This window comes from Lutjanus erythropterus, chromosome 5, assembly GCF_056507025.1.
Source record: "Lutjanus erythropterus isolate fLutEry1 chromosome 5, fLutEry1.hap2, whole genome shotgun sequence".
NCBI lineage: Eukaryota > Metazoa > Chordata > Actinopteri > Lutjaniformes > Lutjanidae > Lutjanus > Lutjanus erythropterus.
In genome coordinates this window covers 20,618,102-20,642,247 of record NC_139321.1, presented here as the reverse complement: position 1 = coordinate 20,642,247, position 24,146 = coordinate 20,618,102, and the positions used below count along the sequence as shown (strand labels likewise).

Sequence of the window (24,146 nt, the reverse complement as noted above, 5' to 3'; positions counted from 1 at the left end):
TCCTCTGGACACCTGGCGACATCTAGTGGACCATCTCTGAGCCAACACATGTCTTGCATGCAAAGTCCTGCTGTTTTTTTTTTTTGTTTTTTTTTTTTATGTCTGTCTCCGTCCATTTCTCAACGATTTATTGTGCTTTTATATCTGTTTTCTGTGAATAAAGAGTTTCTTGTTTCTTAGTTTTTTGTGTGGGTATATGTTTATTTTCGTTTTACTTTGGCTAAGCATTCATTTGTATGTGGGGGAAAGTATTTATATTATATATATTGCTGAAGTTTAGAGGATAGTCACAGCACCATCTCAGAATTCATTTTGGCTGTTCTGGGTTGGGTTGATACTACCATCCGTGTATTCTGAGGCAATTAAAAGATATAAATATCTTACATGAAGCTCATATTCGGGGATAATCAAAGATACATTATCTGAATATAAAACAGCTCCTTCACTTTTGACTGGTTCAGTTGCATTTAAAACCTCAAGTTTTTTTCACTTGTGGCTGGAAAGACCAATGAAGTAAGTTTAAACGATTAACAAAAGAGAACAAAAAGCCTGCCTTGGCTCAAAAATAGTTTCCAACGGGTTACTCGAGCACGATTGGTTGCTAAGGACGTGACCTCATCATCACGCGACCGTCACAGCAAAGGTTCCTCGAGTGACGGGAGCTTCTTTTCATTCTACAGAGGGCTTAAAAGTAGTCCGTAAGTACTATACGATACATTACACAGCCAGTAGACATTCACTTGATGATATGTCAGTAGTTTATTGAGCATTTGGAGCTTTTTGTGAGCTGTAATTCCGCCCTTACTGTTGAAATTAGTCTGGCTGAGTGAGCTACGGCCTACTGCTAGCTGCTAATGACTGAGCTAGGTGTGCTGATTGATAAGAAAGCATGCTTTAAAATCTTTGAGAGGACTGTTCACTATAGATAACAGTTAGACCCCAAGACTGAACTGTCTCTAGTACGACGGAGCAGAGATTTGTGATTAACGTTAACCCTGAGTAAGGTTGAGTTGATTGGTGGTACCTGATGACATAAATGCTATAGCACTCAAACGCTACATTCATGTTTGAAAAGAAACATTTCAAGTACCAATTTGTGCCTCTAAAGTAACATTATCAGACAGAGGTACAAACTGTGGCTACTCTCCTTCAGGTGCTATTTTATCTTGATAAATGTGACTGAAGTAAATTAATTGTTTGTTCATTGATGCGACTGTGTGATGGTGTGTGCTGTAATTTTAGCCTCGTCTCTTTAACAAAGGAAATGAAGCATGGCAAAACCCTTCCTGGTCAAATATATATATGTTTTAAGAATATTTGTGAAGATTCTCTATTTTATTGAGCAGGGGTGTCAAACTCAATTTAATCCCGAGCCACATTAGTATATGGTTGCTTTCAAAGGTCCGGTTAAAAATGAAAGACTAAATGTATCTACTCAGCATATAGTTGCCTTTTGATTCCATATTATTGCTTTCAGCACTTACTGAAAGCAGAATTGTAAAAATAATAGCAAGCAGACGTTCAAGCACACAACTACTGTATAATACAACTTATAAAAATTAAGAATAAGACGAAGTAAATGTGAGTACACATACACATATCAGTTTTCTTTTTCTATTAAGTACAAACATGTTCTCACTTTCTCATCTCTCATTACCTGGCCTTCCCTCTGCAAATTTCCTTTTGTTAAACTTTTTTTTAGGCTGCTACTATTAATGTTACTCGCTACGAGTGCTGTCATGATACTGGAATTTCTCATTTTGATACAATACTTTGAAAAATATTGACATTTGATACCAGTTTTGATACCGCAGGAAAAAATGACTCAACATTGAGGGCGTAAAACTTTTGATTTTTATTAAAATATATGTAACAAAGCTATAATATGACCACAGATATAGAAAATGAGGTGAGTGATGAGGAAAAGACGCTACTGTGAGAAAGTAAGAGGAGACAGGTCTATGTGGGCCCTGCAGTAGTGTGTGTCAACTCAGTGTATTCCAGATACTATATCCAGGTTTCTCAAAACCAGATTAAGGTCTTATCCAGTTTTCTGAAACCAGGATAAGCTGTTTACATGTTGAAAAAAATAACCAGGATACTGTTGTGCATGTAAACTCACTCACTGTTACAACTTGCATGATGTTGTTGTAGTACTGTGTGATCATATGAGCTTTTCTTTTTCATATGTCATTATTGCAGGTATTTGTGACACCTCTTGTCAGTCATGGCAACAGAGGGTGAGGTGAAGACGAGTGAAGATGCTCCAACAACTGGGAAGGTCAGCACTAGGTTTGACCTGGAGAAGGAGACTGAACTTCGGTTTGAGGTGGAGGCAGGGGAGGCAGCAGAGCAAGTTGAACTGGAGCTCCTCACAGGATTGGCAGAAGTGTTCGGCTCAGAGCTGAACCGCAACAAGAAGTACACATTTGGACCAGGCTCCAAGATTGCAGTTTTCACCTGGCAGGGCTGCAGTGTGAATCTTTACGGGAAGCCAGAGGTGAGCACCTGGAGGAGGGTCTATGAAAACATTTTCATGTGGGTTCTGTTTTGGCTTTACTTGGGCATTCTCACTAATGGGATGTGGTATCACATTTAGCTGTATGTGGCTTTGTGAGTTTGACATTTGATGGATGTGAGGCTCAAATAACCAGCGTCTCCCCCTCATCGCCACAGGTGGCTTATGTGTCCAAGGATACTCCCATGCTGCTCTACCTGAACACACACACTGCCCTGGAACAGATGAGAAAACAAGCAGAGCGGGACAATGAGAGGGGACCAAGGGTAGGATTGAATAAAGAACTACTGTACATGCAGTTTGTCAGATCAAAGTAAGTGAGCGCTGCATTAACCTTTAATAATTGATCATCCCTCAGGTGATGGTGGTGGGACCGACAGATGTGGGGAAGTCAACAGTGTGTCGGCTGCTATTAAGCTATGCTGTAAGGTTGGGCCGGAGGCCAACGCTGGTGGAACTGGATGTTGGGCAGAGTGGGGTAAGATGAACTGGAGTTATTATAGTAAACATTGACTCAGAACACAGACATATCACTGAAATTTCATCAGCTGATATTAATTTTTTTTGTATTGTATCATACAGACTTATCATCTTCACTTCATGCAAATTGAACCTACAGTAGGTCTGGGCAATAAAGTAATTGTGATATGTATCTTGAAAAGATACTTCATCAATACTAATAAGAAAAGTCATAAAATGTTCAATAGTTTCACTTTAAATGCATTAAATGCAAAATTCCATGAAAGCACACAAACCCTGGCTGATAAACAGCCTGTCATGTCTCTTTATAATAGATGACTATGAGTGACTATGAGTGGTCAGTTGCACCATTGATGTGTAACACAACAACAGAAACAGCATGGTGTGAGACAGTGAGTGTAGACCCAGAGGTAATTGTTACTACAATAACATAGATAACATGACGTTAAATAATATCATCAGGACAGGTTAGCTCACCAATATGGAAGTTTTTTGTTTTTTGAGTCTACTACCTTTGTGCCTTGATAAAAGAGGTGTCACAATTTCAATATTAAATCGAAAATCAGTCAAATGAGCTTTCAATTTCAAGAATTGAATATAAAGGTGACTCTCCCAGAACCCTGCCGACTTGCAGTATTGGTTTGTGTCTGAAAAAGAAAATAGACACTTCAGAAATGACACAGCTGTACAGGCTGTTATATTGCACTTATCACACCATACAGACTGTCTTTTTAAAGAAGAATTTGACATGTAAATGATGTTATCAGGGCATAAAACCAATGAAATTCAAAATATTTTGAGTTTTCTACTGCATTCTGTAACAGCAGTAAAAATAGGGAGAGGTATAGTATTTCTAAGACAAGATTTACACCAGTGGCCTGCTTGTGATATACAATATCCTTTATAGCACTTGGGATAAAGGATTGAAGTGCTGAAAGACATCAGTTTGAGTGTGTAAAGTATGTTCTGTTCCTCAGGTGTCTGTACCTGGGACAGTGTCAGCTCTGTGCATTGAGCGTCCTGCAGATGTGGAGGAGGGTTTCTCAGTCCAGGCTCCTTTGGTCTACCACTTTGGCTCAACCAGCCCAGGAACCAACATCAAACTTTACAATAAGGTGAGAAAAGAAAGACACTTCATAACATAACAGTATGATGCCAAAATCCTACTTTCAAACCACCATTCTGTGTTGTCATCATTTATTTTGTTTGTCTCTGCCCACTTTCATCTGTTCTTTTCTCGTATTGCGTAGCTGACATCACGTCTGGCTGAGGTGTTTTCTCAGCGCTGTGAGGTGAACAGGAAGGCCAGCGTGGGAGGCTGTATCATCAACACCTGTGGCTGGGTGAAGGGCTCCGGATACCAGGCTCTGGTCCACTGTGCCTCAGCCTTCGAGGTGGACGTGGTGCTGGTGCTGGACCATGAGAGGCTCTACAATGAACTCAAACGAGACCTCCCTCACTTTGTGCGGGTGGTACTCTTACCCAAGTCCGGAGGGGTGGTGGAGCGCTCCAAGGAGTGCCGGCGGGATGCTCGGGATGAAAAGATCCGTGAGTATTTCTACGGCTTCCGTGGACTCTTCTACCCTTTTTCCTTTGAGGTGCGTTTCTCAGACGTCCGCATCTACAAGATCGGGGCACCATCCATCCCGGACTCGTGCTTGCCACTGGGAATGTCTCAGGATGACACACAGCTGAAGCTGGTCCCTGTGACACCAGGAAGAGACCTCACATATCACGTCCTGAGTGTGAGCAGTGCCGAGGACGGAGAGGAAGGTGCAAGAAAGGATATAGTGGAGAGCCCTGTGTGTGGCTTCATCGTGGTGACTTATGTGGACACACAAACACAGGTGATGAAGGTGTTGTCACCAGCGCCCAGACCACTGCCCAGACATACTCTGCTTATCATGGACATCCGCTTCATGGACATGAAATGAAGTAACACTTCAGGGAAGAGGACTCATTCGCAGAAGATGTGGGAATAATGTTAGGAGATCTGTTAGGAAGTGTTTGTACCAGAGGAGCTGGATTTTGTTTCCCAGTTGTCTTTATGCTTTTCAGGGACTACAGACGGCAAACGGAAAGAAGATTTAAGTACAGAAATTGGTACCCGCTGTAAATTATTCCCCTTTTTATACACACACTGTACAGGTGTCTCTGCAGTTTGTGGCAAGGGATGTTTTATCGGTGCAGGAATTATTTTTGTGATAATGTTTTGTAAAGATTTTTCTTGGGTAATAAATGTTTATATGTACAACGTTTGGTGTTTTGTGTAATGGTTTTCATATTTTCCTTATCTAATATATTAGGGTTGGGCAATGTGGATTAAATAAAATATCACAATATTTTTGACCAAATACTTTTTATATTTATCAAAATTGTAACATTGAATTGCAACAGTATACAATAAAGATGACTATTTGTGTTTTCAGAAAATATTAACACAATAATGTGGATATAATGACATAGTGGGTAAAAATATAATAAAGATATAATAGCATAAATAATAGTAGAGCTGGCACAATTAATTGATTATTATCGATTTTTTAAAATTCATTGTCAACTATTTTGATAATTAATTGGTTTGAGTTCTTAAGAAAAAAGTCAAAATTGTCTGATTTCAGCTTCTTAAAAGTGAATATTTTTTTGTTTCTTTACACCTCTGTGACAGAAAAAGGAATATCTTTGTGAATAAAGTAAGACATTTGAGAATGTCATGTTAGTTTATACTATCTCCTGATATTTTAACACAACTATTAATCAGTAATAGAGAAAATAATTAGCTGATTAATAAGCTGTGAAAGTTATTGTTAGTTGCAGTCCTAAACAGCTGGAACAGTCTGATAAGTTCAGAAAAATACATCACTTTACTTCATATGAGACAACACTTGCACCATATCATGACATAACGAATTTCAAAATCTAAGATGATATCTAGTCTCATGTCACAATATTGATATATTGACCAGCCCGTCAACACTTGAACTTTATATCAGTTAATGTTTATCTGCACATCTAGTACCTAATGAACTGTTTTTGTTTTTGTTTTTTTAAATTCTGGGTCTGGACATAATTACAACTTAAGCCTGAGAAAACTCTTAAAAATTCTATGGCTTTCCTGGGCTTTTACCACCGCAAAGTATTCCCACAAAGACTCGTCCCACATTGCAAACTTATTATGAATGTGTCTGTGAAGTGTGAGACATGTTCTGTCTCCTCTGTTGTATATATCCTGTCATGTTCATCGTGTCTGTTCGGACGTAAGCGGGACAAAGGACACTAAACTGTAGGTGATATCCCTAACTGACAACACAGTACCAGTATGACAGACAGTAACTGTTTAGGGGCACTACAATGTGAGCTCATTTGCTGTTTATTCTGTAAACAACTGACAGCTCGTACCAGCACTCATCAATTATTATACAAGCCTGCATGCTGTTGTAGTGATTCACATTATTAATGTGGATATTTCCTTTGATGTTATAACAGCATTTTGAACAACAATTAAGTATGACACAACTTCTTAACATACAATAATAATATTTCAAATAAATGTAATGACAGATAAATGAATTGAATATTAAATAACAGTACAAAACAAAATAGAGAATTTGAAATAAGCGAATAAATAAATAATGTCAGGCAGTAGAAAATATTACTCTTGAGATAATTTAACTTTGAATTAAAATTTTAAAAAAGAGAGAAAAGAGGTTTTAAGCCTTAAGCATCTGTTTATTTATGAAGAACCCCCCAAGTTTAGAAATTTGTTTGTCATGTTGCTCTCATAACATCAGTGGAACTGAAGACGTTAACTGAAATCAAACCGATTTTTTTTTTTCGCACTGAAATAACAAATGGCAGAAAAAATTGTGAAAAAAAAAAATCACTATACATCATCATAGAGGGCGTTGATCTGTGCCTGAGGCCACACCCCCTCACATACTCGGCCTCTAATTGGCTGTTTATCCCACCTGAGGGACGACGGACTAGTTCCGGGATTCCGATGTCGGCCTAGCCAGCGAGCTAACTAGTTTGCTAGCGGCTAACTGAAGGAGGACCGTAACGACCCACACCCTACAAGCAGGACAGCTTGCATGTTCGGTGTTAGGTATGTGCTGCTCGTTTTACCTGCTCTTCGTGGTGACTATTTATATGAACGCAGCTGTAGTTATCTCGTCAGACGTCAATGAAAGCTGCTCCGCGACTGTAAAGCTCCCATGCTAGTAGCCAGGTAACGTTGGCTAACTCTTTTAGCTAGCTGTGGTAAAGGACTGAACAGTGTCGCAAAAAACTTTCGAGGCTAGGTAAGAGCTAACTGATTAACTAACTGTGGGTCGCGTTTAAATGTCTCATTATATCGAACTAAAACATCCCAGTGTCTGTCACTTAGTTTAAAAACTGAAGTGTGTCTTCTTGATTGGGTTTATTGTGGTAGTTGTCTTGACTGAATCGTAGCACTGCCCTGGCCTGTTGTTTAACGCTTGGTCGATTTCAACGTATGATCCAAAGATGGAGTGACTGTCAGTCAAATTGTTTAGATTTTAACAAGACATCTGCATGCAACTGTCAGTGTGTCACTGTTGCTCTCAGAATTGATTAAATTAGCTCTACCGGCTACTTATCGGTGTATTTAGCCTGTGAACTGCAGATTGTTGCGGGGACATGATAGGCAGGGCTCGACACGGAGATTTTAGGATTAACATCCATTATAGTCGGGGAGGGGGATTTGTTGTGGGGCAGATGAGATGAGATGATTAACAACGGGCACACTGACACTCTGCCTTGGCCACAGCTCTGTATTTGTTAGTACTGATGATTGTTGAAGAGGGGTGTGACCAAACTATCAGATTACTCCGGATCCGTTTTCACTGTGTTCACACCGCACGGACTAGTTTTTCATCTGGAGATAGAGGGAAATTAGTCAGATGTGTGTGTGTGTGTGTGCGCGCGCGTCAAAGGCGTCCACTCCCGGTACAGATCGTCGTCTCTCCCATGGTGTTTTGAATTTCCAGGAGAGGGAGGTGTTTCATTTGATCACCTGAGGGCATTGAGCTGACAGGCAGGCAGCTGTTTAACAACAGCAGGCTGTTGAACAACTCTGTTTATGAGTAATGATGAGAGACAGTAAGAAGTTGGTTAGTCAGCCTAGTTGTTGTGAAATCAGAGTGAAACCTCTTGTTTCTCTCAGACAACTCTGCCCTGTAACATGACAAGGAAATTAACTTTTGACAGTGAGGTTTAAGCCTGTAACTGAAACATTTTCATACATGGTATTATGGTATGTATTTCTTTCCCCCCATTCTGTTATTCTGTGAAGGACCACTAAGGTTGTCAAAGGTATTGATTCTGTAATACCTTTTCAATACCATGTTTGAAACAATAATTACTAATATTCAATAGTATCGAAAGCAACAAGTTATAAATAATGATCTAAGTGGTCATTCAAGACCTCAGTTCAGTTATTATTGTCCTGACTTGGCTTGCAGAAAAACCAGTGTTCAGTTATTTCTGTATCAACACTATGTGCAGGTTGTTATTTGAAAAAAAAAGGTATTGATTGCCACAATGGTATTGTGACAACCCTAAGGGCCTCTACTATATATGATATTAATTTATTCTTTAAAGTATTTTCTTTTAAGGCAGAATGAGTAGGATTTGCCAGTTACTGTTTGTAAATGCACCAGAAAGGTAGTTGATTGTCGAGTCTCATTCCCAGGTTGTCAAATATGGACACTGATGCCCAGAAATGTCCCAAACACAGCAGAGTAATGACAAAGTAAGAAAATACAGGCAGATGGCAGGGTTTCTGCTGAAACAGACACCATCACTCACTTCCAGTGGGTCTAAGTGATGATTGAGAAGGATTATTTATGTGAGTGTATAAAGGGTGGAACAGTACACAAAATTGACAGTTCACTATATACCTTGGTTTTAGGGTCACAGTACAGTACAGTTAAGTAAGTTAAAGCGTGCTGACATACGGTTTGACGGGAAGCATTGTCCATTTTCGCTGTAACTAAGGAGCAACAACATTATATGACTAACCAGGCTAGGTCAAACAGCATGCTGCAGCTGTTGCACAACAACTGGTGCACTGGCAAATCATTCCGGGTAAAACTTGAACTCTTGAATTTCTGTTCCATGTGTGCAAGCAATAGATATAAATCAACAATTCTAACAGTTTGACGTGCCAAACTGAGTAAGTTTGATAGCGATCCAAATGTTGTGTACCAAATACTTTTTGGACAAATTCGTGTACCATTCCATCCCCAGAGTCTCAGCTTTGTTTTTCAGAAAAATCCTGCGTAATAATCCTTTAATCACTTGGCCTGTGAAATGTCATAGTATGGTGAACATTGAAATACCCATAACTGTTCCATAAATATTCCATAAATTGACCTTTTAAAATATATTTTATTACCATCACGCTGGACAAAGAAAAGTGGCACATCTTTACTAGTGAGAAGTGGGAATTGGGGAATATTTGAGAAATTTGCTTGAAAATTATATCAATTTTCAAAATAGCTGCCAATTAATCTAATGAGTATTTTTGCCATACGTATTTTTATTTGTTTATGTAGATTTTGCATATTGACAGATTTTTCTTTTCTAACAGGGGCCTCCGACAGGTTACCCACAGAGCCCGTGGGTGAAAGAAGACAGGGTGACAAAGAGAGAAAAAGGACTAAAATGCATGAGACTATGTAACTCCACTGCTGCACATGGCTTTATTTAAGAGATGCAAAATGGGAAAGGAGGTCTATCTGCAGAGAAATTGGAGGTGGGAGAGGTCTCTACACCCGGACCTGGCCAAATGCGGTGACACCTCGGTGACAAGGCCTCTTTTTGGAATGAGTTGATTTTGTCCCCATATTGACACAAAGACTGAAGGCAGGGGTCTCAAAGGATCCAGGGGGACTCTGCTTGGCTATTTGAGCTATTTTACCCATAAAGGCAAGGCTAGACATCATTTTTAAAACATTTTTTTTAGCAGGTTTTAAAAAAGAAATTCCAGCTGGACTTTTGTTTGATGTCAAGCAGCTTCCCGCGACTGCTTTAAAAGTGAATTTGTTTAGTTGTTTTCCCCTGCTGACTTAGTTTGAAAAGCTGGAACTGTCCCTCCTGCCGCCATCCTCAGTTTCTTCCACCCACCCAGTGCCTAAATAAGCCCTCTCGGGACAATCACAGAAGTCATCAGCAGCTGCTGCGCTCAATCCTCTGCCTGTTCTCCTCTATGTGCTTCTGCTCTCGGCCTGCTGGCTATCCACCCACTACCTCTATAATTTTCTGCTCTTTTCTTTTTATATTCATTTTCTCTGAGAGGCATAATCAGAACTCAAGCACAGTGACGAGCATTAATGTAAAAAATGAGTTTTAGTGGAGAGAAACCTAGACTGCTTTGGTTTTAGTTGTGTGTGCGAGTGTCTATGCTTTTATGTTCATGCACAGCTGTGTTAAGGTTGCGCTGGTGCCAGAGTGAAGCTTAAATTAGATTTATTTATATTGTTGCACCAAAAACAGTTTCTTTAAAGCCATACTAAAATATTTATGAATTACCTACACATATTTTTGTATCACATTGCTCTTGTATAGTTTTGCTTTTATAGGCCTCTATTAAGATTATGCACAAAAATTAAATAATCACATCAAGCTGTACACACGCAAGTGGAGCTGTATATTGCTAAATAGAAAAAAAATTCTGTTTTTGCGTGATTGCTTTAGTGCTGGGAGACATTTAGTGTCTGGACACAGAGGATCCCTCATGTTTCTGTGTAGCTGCTGCTTTGCATAGTGTTGGATTTCTTTTCCAGTCTGTAGTCATGGCCCCTCCTCCCAAACAAACACCAAATTCACCATTTTGACCTGTAGAGTACCCCTTTATAGTAGGTAGGCAGTAGATATCTACCTCTCTCTGTGTCTTCCTCCCCTCTCTCTCTGTCTCTGATGCCGGGGTTCAGTGGTGGGGGGGTCGGGGGAGGAGTAGGTGGCCCTGCATCTGCTCCTCCCCGTCCATTTCGACCCAGCCGATACGTCCCAGTATCTGCAGCCACCACCTTCCTTGTTGGGTCCACCACCCTCTTCTTCTGCTTCACGTAAGTATCTCTTTCTCTTTCACATGTGCAAACACACTCACACAAAATGCAAACATGATGCAAAGTGTCTATGTGTATATTATCTCCATTCCCAGTGTCCACCCTAAAACATTGACTCCTGAACTGAATCCTCATGGACTTTTGTGAACGTCACTCCGTTTGAATAAGTGTGACAGGCTGCAAGGGCTTGACATGATGTAAATAAAACTGGGGCAGCACATATCAGTGACATCTTTTAAAATGCCTAAAACATATCTCAAAAAAGCTCTTTATTAATTTTAGCATGTTTTATTTTCACTTTGTCCTGTTACTTTTATTATTAATATTTATTTTTGTATTTTGAGGTTTTACTTCTGTATTATTTGTATTGCCTGATTTTATTTGCAGTCTTGGGATGTTTTAATCCTGTTCAACCATATAAAACAGTCAAATAATCATATTACTGTTTTTGTTGTACAGTTATAGTTGCTCAACCCACATTTGTTTTCTTCTTGTTTTTTTTGTTTTTTTCACTTCAGTGCTTCTCCCGTGTTTAATGTTAATTGGGTCTAGGCCTTCTGGTTGTCAGAAGTATAGATACTTTAATACTTTTTTAGTACCACATGTTTAAACTGATACAATAAATTAGTGCTCATTTAAGACCTCAATTCAGCTCCGTCTTTATTGTCCTGCCTGAAATTTGGCTTGCAGAATAGCAAAACCAAACCGTGCTGAGAGACCTTTTCTGTATCAGCCCTGCGTGCAGGTTGTTAATCTAAAAAGAGAGAGACAAAAGTCTTGTTTTGTGACAACTGTAGGGTATGTACACAGGCACAGTTGTGTCACTGCGTAACTAAATATTTGTACATATTTGTTTTTGCCAACAGCATGTCTAAATATCTGTATACATTATGTTTGATCTGAAGACGTGTTGTTTTTGTTGTTTGTTAAACCTTTATTTATTTAACTTCACTGAGCTAACTTGCCCTCTTTTCAGCAGCACTTGCATTCGCACAGCTCCTCACGGTCACACCTGTGAGCACCCCATTTACAATCACAGCAGCTTCACTGGAGCTGTTTGGTGGTAAATTGCCTCCACAAAGGCTTATCAGCAGTCATTGATGGACTGTTACTCACTCATTTTTCATATCCGTGTCTTGCCAGCCAGAGCCGGGATTCTGGCCTGCTGGTGTAATCTCTGCTCGCTGTTGTGTCTGTCTTGAATAGACCGAGATAATATGTCAGATTTTGACAGACCAGTAGTTACGGCAATTATATGTCAAACTGTAATTTTGTTTCCATCCTTTCTCATACTGTCCAGGTGCCCGTGGTTGTCGGAGTATTTTTCCTCTGTCATTCCCATCTACATCGCCGTGATCTTCCTCTTCACCCTCGCCAACTTCTGCATGGCCACTTTCATGGACCCTGGAGTCTTCCCCAGAGGTAAACATACATGAACAGTATATGAAAACTAAATCGTACACACTAATACTGTATTAGGTAAAAACTCACTTTAAAAGCAGGTGTATAAAATATTTTACAGACACAATGTAGTGAAGACCATGTGACCAGGTATTATGATGGTGGTACAGTCTCAGTGTGTGCATTTTGTTGTCTTCAGCGGAGGAGGATGAGGATAAAGAGGATGATTTCCGCGCTCCGCTCTATAAGACAGTGGAGATCAAAGGCATCCAGGTGCGCATGAAGTGGTGCTCAACCTGCCGCTTCTACCGCCCGCCACGCTGCTCTCACTGCTCAGTGTGCGACAACTGTGTGGAGGTAAACACACATACACGCACATACACACACACAGTATCATGGGGTTGCTGTATTGTGACTCCAAATTTATTTATCTCACAGTGTTGTACAATAGTTGGGCAGAACATGGTGACAGTATGTGATTATCTAGACTGAAATTGCCCGTTTTTTCCCAGGTTACGTTGTTAATACTGTTCCTGTTATTGCTTGAAATTAAGGATGTCCTGTAGTCCTGGGTGCAATTAAAAATGGCACCTGGCTAAGACTGCTGAGAAACAGAATATTACAAATTAAATTATTACATGTATTTGTCATGGAATATATATCATTTTAATTGTATGGTGCTCAAATTCAGAAAAATGCCAGGTGTCTCTGGCACTTACTGTCATGTTGAGATATGTTCAAAGTATGTATGTAAGTTTCTGTTGCAGTATACCAATCAGAAACTGAACAGTTACAAGAAACATTAACTCAACCAGTGACTAAAAGAATAAAGAAAACTGCAGCTAAACAAACAGTGTTTTATTTATATATATGTAAGTGTAGGGAACTAGTGCTCCTTTTCCATGTACATGTGCTGGCTTGGCTTGACTCGATTTGATTTGGCATATAAGCCCAGCACAGCAGAGATTGAAGGTGTGTCTTTGAAGACATGGTTAGTTCAAGTTGAGCAGCTGTTAAACACACAACAAGTCATCAGTTAGATGCTTTTATTATAAAGCAATAAAATCAGGAAATTGTGTGTTTTCATCAGCAGTACCATAGAGATTCAGTTAGAATCTATTAAAGTACTGAGCTGAACACACAGACACTTTGTTGGTTGGTTGTTAAGTCTGGGACAGATGTGGGACATTGTGGAAAAGATCATTTTGAGCCATGGTTCCTATATTTTTCACATATTAATTGGATGTCACTGTAACTTTGACAACACATCCTTGGCTTTGTAATTCTTAAAATATATGTCTGAAATTTAATGTATCAAAGTCTCGAGAGCACTTATTTTGAAAATGCTACCTTCATGAGTTTGCATGAAGTATACCTGTGTGTGTGAGTGATGTGTCTTCTAGTTTTAGCAAGTCCTAATTTCAGAGTGAGTTTTTATAAACTCCTGTGTGACTTGACAGCTCAACCTAGATCTGTCCTATTCTTAGATTTTCACATGTGAGAGTGGGAGGTAGAAATTGTCTATTCATCTGATTTTGATGTTTTGTTGCAGTATTTGCTCGTTATTCTCATTGTTTTCTTCTCTACACCCTCTTGTCCCTCTTTGATCCCGTGCTCTCTCAGGATTTTGACCACCACTGTCCTTGGGTGAACAACTGCATCGGTCGAAGGAATTACCGCTATTTCTTCCTCTTCCTGCTCTCACTCACCACCCACATCATGAACGTATTTGGCTTTGGCTTGGTTTATGTCCTGCACCACCGCCAACAGTTGGACACGCCACATGCTGCTGTTACGTATCCTTCACGTGGCTCACTGCAGTCATCAAGATGCAGGATTTTCTTTTACCATTTTATGTGAAGTGTGATTTTTAGCCTGCTTTTTTGCTCTATCTGTTATAATCTCCTTGACCCTCTCCTTCCAGTATGGCTGTAATGTGTGTGGCTGGCCTGTTTTTTGTCCCAGTCGCTGGCCTGACTGGGTTCCACATAGTGTTAGTGGCCCGTGGTAGGACCACAAATGAACAGGTTAGACACAAAAGCTCGTTGTGTGCGTCACATTCTGCATCACTGAATTCAGTCACACAGTTTCCTTTCCTGTATCATTCATGTCGGAATGTTTTTCTCTCCTCCTCCCTTTAACTGTAGGTGACAGGGAAGTTTCGGGGAGGCGTTAACCCTTTCACCAACGGCTGCTTGAGGAATATTTCACATGTTCTCTGCAGCTCCCAGGCCCCCAGGTCAGCCTCGATCTTTTTCTCCCCTCCGTTAACACTCTGCTCCGCAATTAATTCTTTTTCCACTGCCTCTTTCTTTCCACTGCTCTCTCTCCACTTCGACTTTTCCACCCTCCTCTTTTATTGTTCTCACTTGTGTGCTTAGTTAAAGGAATATATGAATACAAGCCTTCAGTGTGTGTGGCTTCTGGTGTTAGATTATGTTTGATCGTAGAGCAATGAACTGCTAAGCCTGATTCAAGTGTATGTGTGTGTCCCTGTCACAGATACATGGGCCGGTGGCGGAGCCCTCAGGCGATGGAAGTACAGCCACCATTTCTTAGACCGCCTCTCACTGAGGCCCAGCTAGAGGCCAAGGTCCTGGACAACGGCATCCAGAATGACCGACACAGCACCAGGGTAAGCAATACTAAATGCAAACACTAAGCAAACACAAACAACAATAAAAACAAGCAATCCACATGTGGAGGTTTGGATGTAGGAACTCCACAGACATTCTCATGTATTTTCATGTTATTCAGAAATTACTGGTGCATATTTTATGTTTGACTGTGTGTATTGTTGCTGTGGACTGAAAATATTGTGCCTGGAATAGGGATGCACAGATACCAGTATCGGTCTGATACTGTACTCATGCACAAGCTCCTACAACACAAGCGATTTGATAAAACATCTGAAGAACTAACATGATACAGTGTTCAAGGACTTTGCTAATGCTTGCACTGGGAAACGGCAACAACAATTTGTTACATTTAGAAATTTCTTTAGTTTTAATATAAATGCTTCTCTGTCTGCTGCTCGACTGTGCATAGTCTTTATTCATTTCTTGAATCCAAAACAAAGTAGGAGTGGCTCTCACATTTTTCAAAAAATTAGGTGTCACAGGCTGATGACAGTGACTCCTGCAACACATTGTAAGGTGACATTCAGACAGGAAAAAACCCCAGAAATCTACAAAAAAGTGATTCCAAGTGGTTAATTACGGAAAGGCGACAAGCAACACAGAAAAAGCGACTTATTGAACAAGCTGAAGCCTACACTGGTGCTGGTGATATACCGGCACTGCAGTTACTATGGACGAAATGACACATTCTGAACTCAAGTTCTGCTTCTCCTCTCCATATTTGAAAAACTTTATGTCTTAGGTTGTCATTTAGCCAGTAGAAACATTTTTAAATTGTCCTTAAATGTTCAAACAAAATAATAAAACATGGGGTTTGGAGACTTGCTAGTGTACTGCTCTTCTACAAATCTCACTGTGAATCAGAACAACTCACCAGTGTCAGAAAAGCATGCGTTGTCAGTTAACAGTTTAAATCCTGCTGATGTGATGGAAGGTTTAAATGATTAATGAGGGTATCCACGCTATGCCAGCTTTGCGTAATGTGATGCACAGCACAGGACCCCCTGATTGTCACCCACTGAATAAGACTGTATAATACAGTATCAGAAATCTCTGCCACATGTCTTAGCAGCTTCGTAAACTGGCGTTCAGATTAAAAATCTTTTGAAGTAACTTTAGTGAATCAGTTTATCAGATGCCAAAACCTTTAACAGTGGTTTATGAAACAAGACTTTACACAGCAAGAAGCTATTATTGCTACAGCTGTTCTATCCTCAGTTACAGAAGTTGCAAAGTAAACAGTTAAACTATACTGCTGAAGTTACAAAGTGATCATTTTCTATTGGTGGATAATGGTGCATTGTATCGCAGCAAATGTTGAGTTCAACTATTTTGCTGGATAATCATGTTTGTTTTTCCTGCTGTATCCCTCTGAACCAGACGGCCTCATCATTCATGTCAGTGAATGGGTTTTCAGTCAGTTATACTGTCAGTCTGAACATGGCCTGTAAAACTGTACAGCTGTTTTCACATATGCACTCCAAACGTGCCCTTGAACACAAGTAGCACACAACAGGAGACTGTCTGTCTGTGCGCGTTAGATGCGTTCTTATATGCTGGAAATATTCTGTATGGTTTAGGTGAGTGGTTGCCTGCAGAGCGTGCAGGAGGGAGAGGACTCTTCTGTCGTGATGACTGTTTTTGCGTTGATCAATACAAGCCGAGTCTCAGAATTAACTAGCTGTGATGGAAGCAGAGAAGGGTGATAGAAAGAGAGGCCATTGAGACTCCAGTCTGCCTGCCCAACAGGAGAGACTTTTTGTGGTGTGCTGGGATTTGTAGGATGCACACTTTAACTTCCACAGACTGTGATATGGTGTTTTCATTTCACAAATGATGAAGAAGGGCCAAGATAAGTACAGTGTTGCAGTGCATTGGTGAAAGAGCCTGAAGGCTGCTTACACAATTTTTCTCTGTGTCTTTTCCAGTCTAAGAGCAGTCTAGATCAGATGGAGAGCCAGTCAGCTGATGCAGAGCCTCCACCTCCTCCAAAGCCGGAGCTTCGTTACCCTGGCCTACCCCGTGCTGACACGGAGGGTGAGACACACACACATGCGCACACACAAACATAAGGGAATCTAGGTAAGTACAGGTATATAACTGGACATGCCAGCCTTTGAGTGTTGACCATCAAATGCAGTCCAGGTACTTAGTCTTTTACCTCTTATGTAAAGAAGTTAAAACTTTTGCAATCCCAGACACACCTATTTAAAATGTCACTTTTGGTTTCTCTTCTTTCAGAGAGCAGCTTGTTGACAGAAGCTCCACCTACGCCATCAATGTACAAGTACCGACCAGCCTACAACAGCCCAGGAAGGAACCACACTGCCCTCACACACCCCAACAAGGTACGTATTGATTTACACTAGCACAGACCTTGAGGTTTTGGGTATGAACTTTTCAGATAACATAATTTAGATACTGTACATTATGAGTATTAATGGAACAGTGAGCTTAGAGTGAAGTTAACCGCATGTCTTTGCCTGATTGGAAACACAGACACGTAAATATAAATACATTATTTGAATTACACACCAACTCGTTGATTATTACATAGCAAGTTTGTTTTATCATGTTTAAAGCATACGGTTTACCTTATTTCACAAAACAAACATTATCCCTTCGATAATTGTAACAGATGGTCTGGTGGCTGCCCCTTCTAATTTCCTTTGTGGTTAATACCATGCCCCTCTTTTTTTGTTTTTACTTTAAATTGATCATTCAGTGGCCATCGGTCGATCAGTAAGTCTCAGCTAGTGTCATCTGTGTGTGTGCGTGTATCCCTCTGGCTGTCTCTGTGTGTTTGAGTGGATCTATCCTTTCCCCCGAGACTGCATTGACTGGAATGTGTAGTTCATGTACTGTATGTATTTGTATTTCCATTCATGTGTTGATACAAACTAGGGTTGGGCGATGTGTTAAAATTTCAACTGGCCACTGTTGGCCAGATCATCAGATAATTACAGATATGTTCGCAAGCTCGATATGTTATTTTCACTACGTCCAATAAATAAACAAAAGGAACTCGCCAAATGTCAAGAAAGGAAATAGTCTCACACCTGTTGTCTTTATTAAACAGACAAAAACAACCCATCACCTGCTGAAATCAAGTTTCTCTCTTTTACCAAACTAAAATAAGCTTTAATAAAACTCACAAAAACTGTCTTGGCCCCTTTCACACATGCACTGCAACTCTGCAGTTATCCAGACACTACCTGGAGGAGCTGGATGTGTGACTACAAATGTCCACATTAGTTGCCCTAGACTAAACCCTGCCAGCTCCCCCGCCCAAAGTCCAGGTGAGCCACATGTGAGCGTAGCAGACAGTGTCCAGAGTGCACAAGTGGGTGTGTTGATGGCGTTGTGCGGTCTGCAGCTGCTTCATCTCCCTTTGTCTCTTCTCTGCTTGCCTGTATATTGCTTTCCACTCCGATGAGTATTTGTTTTTAAGCTCGTGTTTTATTGCCTTTCTTTGTCATCCGTGATGTGAAAAAGTTAGATCACAGTCAGTAAAAGTGTTTGTCCTGCAAAGCAGTGTACCATGAATTGTCTCTCTTGCAGGCAAGTAGATTGGAGTCGGTAGATCTCTACTTCGATCACTAATTTTGAGAATTGGTTTGTAATGATATCAACACAAAAACAGCAGTCATTACAAGTGAGTCCTCTTTCTCGTCTTGCTCGCTCTGCAGGTGCCAACCGTTGCCTAAACCACATAATTCATTTCCAACATGCGTGAACATGTTTGATACGGACAGTCTGCTAATATTTGGTGTATGTGTGTAAAGGCTTATTTGGACAATGTCCCAACCTGATCCTCAGGGTATAGTTTGGAGTGTATATGTGAAAATGTATTTGAATAGGTTTTTCACTGTTTAACAATTACCAACTCTGCTTTGGTTGGAATAAATCCTGAATTCACTGCGTTAGATGTGAAAAAAGTCTACATCCTGTTTTCCTCTTACTCGTCTTCCGCTCCAGTGAGTGTGTCGCTGAGCAGCGGCTGTCACTCTGCAGACCATTAAATTGAATTATTAAATTTACAAAATAAAATGACTAAAATCAAACAACCAATGGTGAACTCAGTCAATCGCAGGTAGCCGATATATTCGTCCAGTCGCCCAACCCTAATACACACAGTCTTTGACATGCAGTGTCAGTGCTTGTTCCAGCCAGTCAATGTTTCCAGTCCAGTAGTGTGATGATGGAGTAGAGCACCGGTCAAGCATCCAGTTTCTCCCACCACTCTATTTTTTCTGTTAGAATCTGTAGAAATGTTGATATGTTATCTATTCTTTAGGTAACATTGTGATTTTCATCTTTCTCCCCTCTGCCTTCATCTTCATCACACTCTTCCTCCCCTTCTCCCTCTGTACCTGGTCTGTTGCTCCTCCTCTGTCCTCTCCTCAGATGATCCGCGGTGAGAGTCTTGACTCTCCATCTCCCACCATCCTCCAGTCCAGCCGCCAGCCTAGCTACCGCTCAGAGCCGAGCAGCCTGGACGGGGCCACAGTGGTAGGGGGAGGTGTAGGGGCGCGCAGAGGGGGAGGGGAGAGGGGCGAGGGCCCCGGAGCCCCTTGCGGGACTACTGCGGGGTTGTCAGGGGGCATGTCAGGTTACTCCCTGACTGGGCGCTCCTACACCTCCTACCCATCCTCTCTGGTTCTGTCCACTGGCGGCTCCCGCTCCTCCAGCCTGCGCTCAGCGCACACGGCACATAACCCGCTGGCCACGCTCCAATCAGAAGGCACCACAGACACCAGCTACAAAAGCCTGGCCAATCAGACGCCTCGGAATGGCAGCCTGTCCTATGACAGCCTGCTGACGCCATCCGAGAGCCCAGAGTTCGAGTCAGCTGCCCACGAGCTGTCGCCACAAAAGCCTCACGCTCTGTATCCCTCAGCGACTGTAACGGGCCAGCCTGAGGTAGTCTCACCCAGCACCCGGCTGCAGGGCTACACATCGCCCTTCCTCTCAGCTCAGATTGCCCAGCAGAGGGAGGGGCAGCTGCTCCAGGGCTCTGCCACTTTCTCCTCCCCCCACAGGGCCTACCTGCGTGCCGTCAGCCCGCCCCCTCCCTCCTCTGGGCCTCCTGAGATCCAGCACCTGCTCCATCATAACCAGGACTCTTCCTCCCGAGCCTCCCGTAACCCTTCCTCTTCATCCTCTTCCCCGGGGGTCCGCTCACTAGAGCCCCCCGTCTCCCCGCCACCTCGCGGCCTCTCCCTCGGCAAGTCCCAGTCTTACACTGGGGAGGCCGGGCCTCAGCATAAACCTCGGCCTGCAGGAGGAGGAGGGGCTGTGCTGGGAGGGGGAGGAGCTGGAGGAGGGCAACAGGCTCCACAGTGAGTAGTGATCCGTCGCCAGATCCGTCAGCCTGCTACTCTTCCTCCTCGCTCTCCTTTTCCTCCTAATCCTCTTCTTCTTCCTCCCTGGTTTGTGTCAGCCCTCCTCTTCCTCCCTGATCTGTGTGAGTCTTCCTTTTCCTCCTTTACAGTTTACAGCCAGTCTTTGCTTGTGTAGCATTCACAGTTGGATGTGTGTGTAGACGAATGTGTGCATTAGTGTTAACAGCATGTCAGTCTGTGTGTAGCTCTGTGGAAGCATGTCTAATGACCACGCTGCTGTTTACTTCTGTCCTGTAGCCTTTCTGCCATTGTTCTTTTCTCACTCACTCACAAATTTAGTTACCAAATGCCTTAAAATATCAATGTTGGAGAAAACTTTTTACTGTTTGTCTTTGTTTGTTGTTGTGGCAACACTTTATAACAACCATCATTACGAAATGGGCCTACAGTGTTATTAAAATATACAGCTTGAAACATAAAACCACAATACAATACAGACATGGAAGTCACAATAAAGTCCAATAGCCCAGTCCTAACACATAATTACCATTACCATAAATTGAAATAATTGCTGTAAACAGATGTGGTTTATTTCACATGCTAAACATAAAATGACATATATTTCCCCTGATCAGTGGAAACAAACTAATAACTGCTGACTACACATTTCTAACTTAATCTACTCCTTCAGCTTCAACACTCCTCAAAGGGTTAAAACTTAAACTCAAACTTTCTGTTGGGTTTAGTAAGAACAGAGGCCCTGTCACTATCTATTTTGGCCTAGCATCTTATTTTATTTATTATTTTCGTATGGCACCAGCTTGATGAGCAGGAACAGCCAAATGAAGCAGTTAACTTAGTATTTTATTTACTACTTTTATAGTATAGCAGTGTGTCTGCTCAAATAAAAACTAATGAAGACTAACATGTTACGTACATTGTTTTTGGAAACATCAGTCAAGATATACAGTCTCTAGTGTATGATTTAACTTTTCCCTAGCGTCTTGTGTTAAAAAAGCAAGCACAGATCACAATAAATTGTAATCTTGAATCCCAATACTTGTAGAATCATAATACAGGTATTATAATCATAAGTTGTAACTTCATGATAGCAATGCAAAGGTTTACAAGCTAAAGATTAACCATTAACAAGGTCATACAAATATCTGGTCCATCTCTCTGTATAATAATTACTTAAAGGGTTATAAATCACTTGGTAATCATTAAATACTTAATATTGTATTAAAAGTGAAAATTTACTTAAATATCCACTCACCATTTCTAAATGATGGTTATTATAACGTGTTACTGTTGTTGTTTTTGAAGTGGCACCACTCACCTCCACATCCATTTGTCCTCTGTCCTCACCCCTAATCTGCCCCCCACTCCTCCCCTCCCCTTCCTGATGGCTCCAATCAGATCCACCTCTCGCCCAGTCTTGGCCAATCACACCACATCCAAACCAGGGGGCGGGGTGAAGAAGGTGACAGGCGTCGGAGGGACCACTTACGAGATATCGGTTTGAGTGACAGACATCCTTCACGGTCTATCACGAGGAGTTCTGGGGGAAAAAAAAAGAGTCACTGGACTACTTCCACTTACCTGAGCTGGATATTATTCACGACTGACTGTAAATCTCCGCTGCAACAGACTCAAGGAGCAGGCCCGGTCTGGTACTCACTTTGTTTTATCTTTGTAATGCCACTGGCCACTCTCTGCTAGCCTTTCAGTTCTGAACAAAGAGTTAAAGGGGACATTGGTTCATTTTCACAGGATCAATTTGTCTCCATTTTAGCCACTTGGTGAGCCATAGGCTGATGTGACTGTATCATCACGGCTGGGTACAGATATGTCTATAGAACACGCATAGCTACTCAATGATTTGCTGTTTTATTTTGGTACATTAGCACATGAGAGTATTGACCACCGTGTCCGACAACTGAGGAAAGGATGGCCTTTATCCAGCGGATTTCAGGACTGTTGACCAATAGAAACGTTGTCTTCTCCTCTGTCTGAACGGACCACACAACCTGTGTATTGATTATGGAGAGAAGAGTCCGACCTATAAACACAGTATCATTTTAGTTTTATAAATCTTTTTTTTTTTTTTTTTTTTTTTTTAAATATTGTTTTATATAAATGTATAAAATCTTGCAGATTATTCTTGGGTCAAATTGCCAGGTATTGAAGATGACTATATTGATGAGGGTGGCAGATGTACTGTGTTTAAGTAAGCGATTTCAAATCAGTTGCCTGTTTATATTTAATGGCTGCATCAGCCACTCACGAGCTCTCGCTGGAGTTGACATCGTCCAAAGAGAAAGATGATGATGATCCTTTTGGAGGACGGCTGAAGTGGCGAATGACTGAGCTTAATTTTTTTGAAAGCCACAAAGAAATTCTGAATCACGATTGCAGCACAAGCATCTTTGTGGAATGTACGCTTGTAATGTTTATGCTAGAGACATTATGCAAAATCTGTTTGTAGCTTTAAGATCATTGTATGTCTTTTTTGGTGTTTTTTTTTTTCCTTCTTTTCTGTAATGTTTTTGTCTGTCAGTCAATCAAGACGCTAGCAGAACCTTATACCTTTAACAGATGGCCAGCCAAATAGGGGCAGCGAGGGAAGGGCTTATTTATTCACCAGACAAGACAACCTTGTAGTTTTTGGACACAATTTCAAACCAGTTTCTCTACTAGTTTGTTCTCTCTTTTATTGAGAAAAGAAATATGAATATTTTTTATGAAAAAAAAGTTATAGATGAAATTGTAAATGCCACTGAATAGATTTTTAAGGAGGGACTGGTTTGCAATGAGTTACTTTTTTTTTTTTGCCTTGGAACTATTCATAGTAAAGCAAGCGCATTTTTAAATTTTTTTTCTATTGGTTTTTATTTTTTACACTTTTCTGAGAAAAAAACTGTAAGGCAGATTAGATTTTTTTTTGATTGACTTGCTCATTTTTTTTAAGGTACAGTTCTTTTTTTACCCACAGCCATGTTGAGAAAAGAATAATTAGAGAAGGGGAGGTGTGTATGTGAGTTTGTGTCTTTCAGGAATGGGCATTACAGTAAAAGTTTTATTTATTTTATTTTTTTTCTATCAAGGCCCACAGTAGTGTTTGTAGTAGAATGTCAAAGCTGGCTGAATGAAGCACGTCTTTTGGGGGGGAAGGTACACGCTTGAAGCACACAAGTATCACCGTTCAACCCAAATGACCGTGTTATACGACGAGTTTTCAACCCTCCCAGGCTATGTCTTCAGTGTGCATGTGATTTTTGTTTTGTTGTGCTGAATGCTTCACTGGCGTGCATACTTGTGAGAATATTGTCAAAAAGCCCACCCCGGTTCATGTGTGTGTGGGTGGTAACAAGAAAAGAAGCATCATTCATGGCACAAGCAGCCGTCGTACGGAGATAAAGAACCTGTGTTAACTTTTCTTCCTGCTCTGGCCAAAGGACGGTGGCCACTGAACAACCTGAAACCATGTGGGTATAGTAAGTATACTTCTATGTGAGATAAAATATCACTATTGTGGGCTGTGATGAATGGAACGAGTTTCACAAATATCTGTAACGAGTACATTAAAGACATTTCCAAAATGGCCTTATAAAGAATTTTTAAAAAGATGTCTTCTCAGAATAAAAAGGTCAAACTGATGAAAAACTCAAAG

The 24,146-nt window shown here is 41.0% G+C and overlaps 2 protein-coding genes across 4 annotated transcripts; both read left to right on the top strand.

Annotated features, from left to right (window-relative positions):
- The first annotated feature begins 574 nt into the window (after nt 1-574).
- clp1 (cleavage factor polyribonucleotide kinase subunit 1) lies at nt 575-5,252 on the top strand. Its single transcript, XM_084719093.1, has 6 exons — nt 575-698; nt 2,203-2,500; nt 2,677-2,784; nt 2,877-2,996; nt 3,976-4,113; nt 4,249-5,252. Exons 2-6 carry the CDS (start codon nt 2,228-2,230, stop codon nt 4,930-4,932), a joined length of 1,323 nt encoding a protein of 440 aa, XP_084575219.1. The 5' UTR covers nt 575-698; nt 2,203-2,227; the 3' UTR covers nt 4,933-5,252.
- Nucleotides 5,253-6,969: 1,717 nt separating this feature from the next.
- On the top strand, nt 6,970-24,139 carry zdhhc5b (zDHHC palmitoyltransferase 5b). Of its 3 annotated transcripts, none has more exons than XR_014770614.1 (12): nt 6,970-7,103; nt 9,612-11,088; nt 12,389-12,510; nt 12,689-12,846; nt 14,113-14,285; nt 14,414-14,516; nt 14,637-14,728; nt 14,992-15,124; nt 17,057-17,165; nt 17,370-17,476; nt 19,536-20,595; nt 21,893-22,036. XR_014770614.1 is itself a non-coding variant. In XM_084719088.1 (12 exons), the coding sequence occupies exons 2-12, from the start codon at nt 10,940-10,942 to the stop codon at nt 21,996-21,998; spliced, it is 2,187 nt and encodes a 728-aa protein (XP_084575214.1). In that variant the 5' UTR covers nt 6,970-7,103; nt 9,612-10,939; the 3' UTR covers nt 21,999-24,139. The 3 variants fall into 3 exon arrangements, 2 of the variants coding, with proteins under 2 accessions (XP_084575214.1, XP_084575215.1); XM_084719088.1 differs by having other exon boundaries at nt 19,536-20,470; nt 21,893-24,139; XM_084719089.1 differs by lacking the exon at nt 6,970-7,103 and adding an exon at nt 7,150-7,299 and having other exon boundaries at nt 19,536-20,470; nt 21,893-24,139.
- Nucleotides 24,140-24,146: the final 7 nt, after the last annotated feature.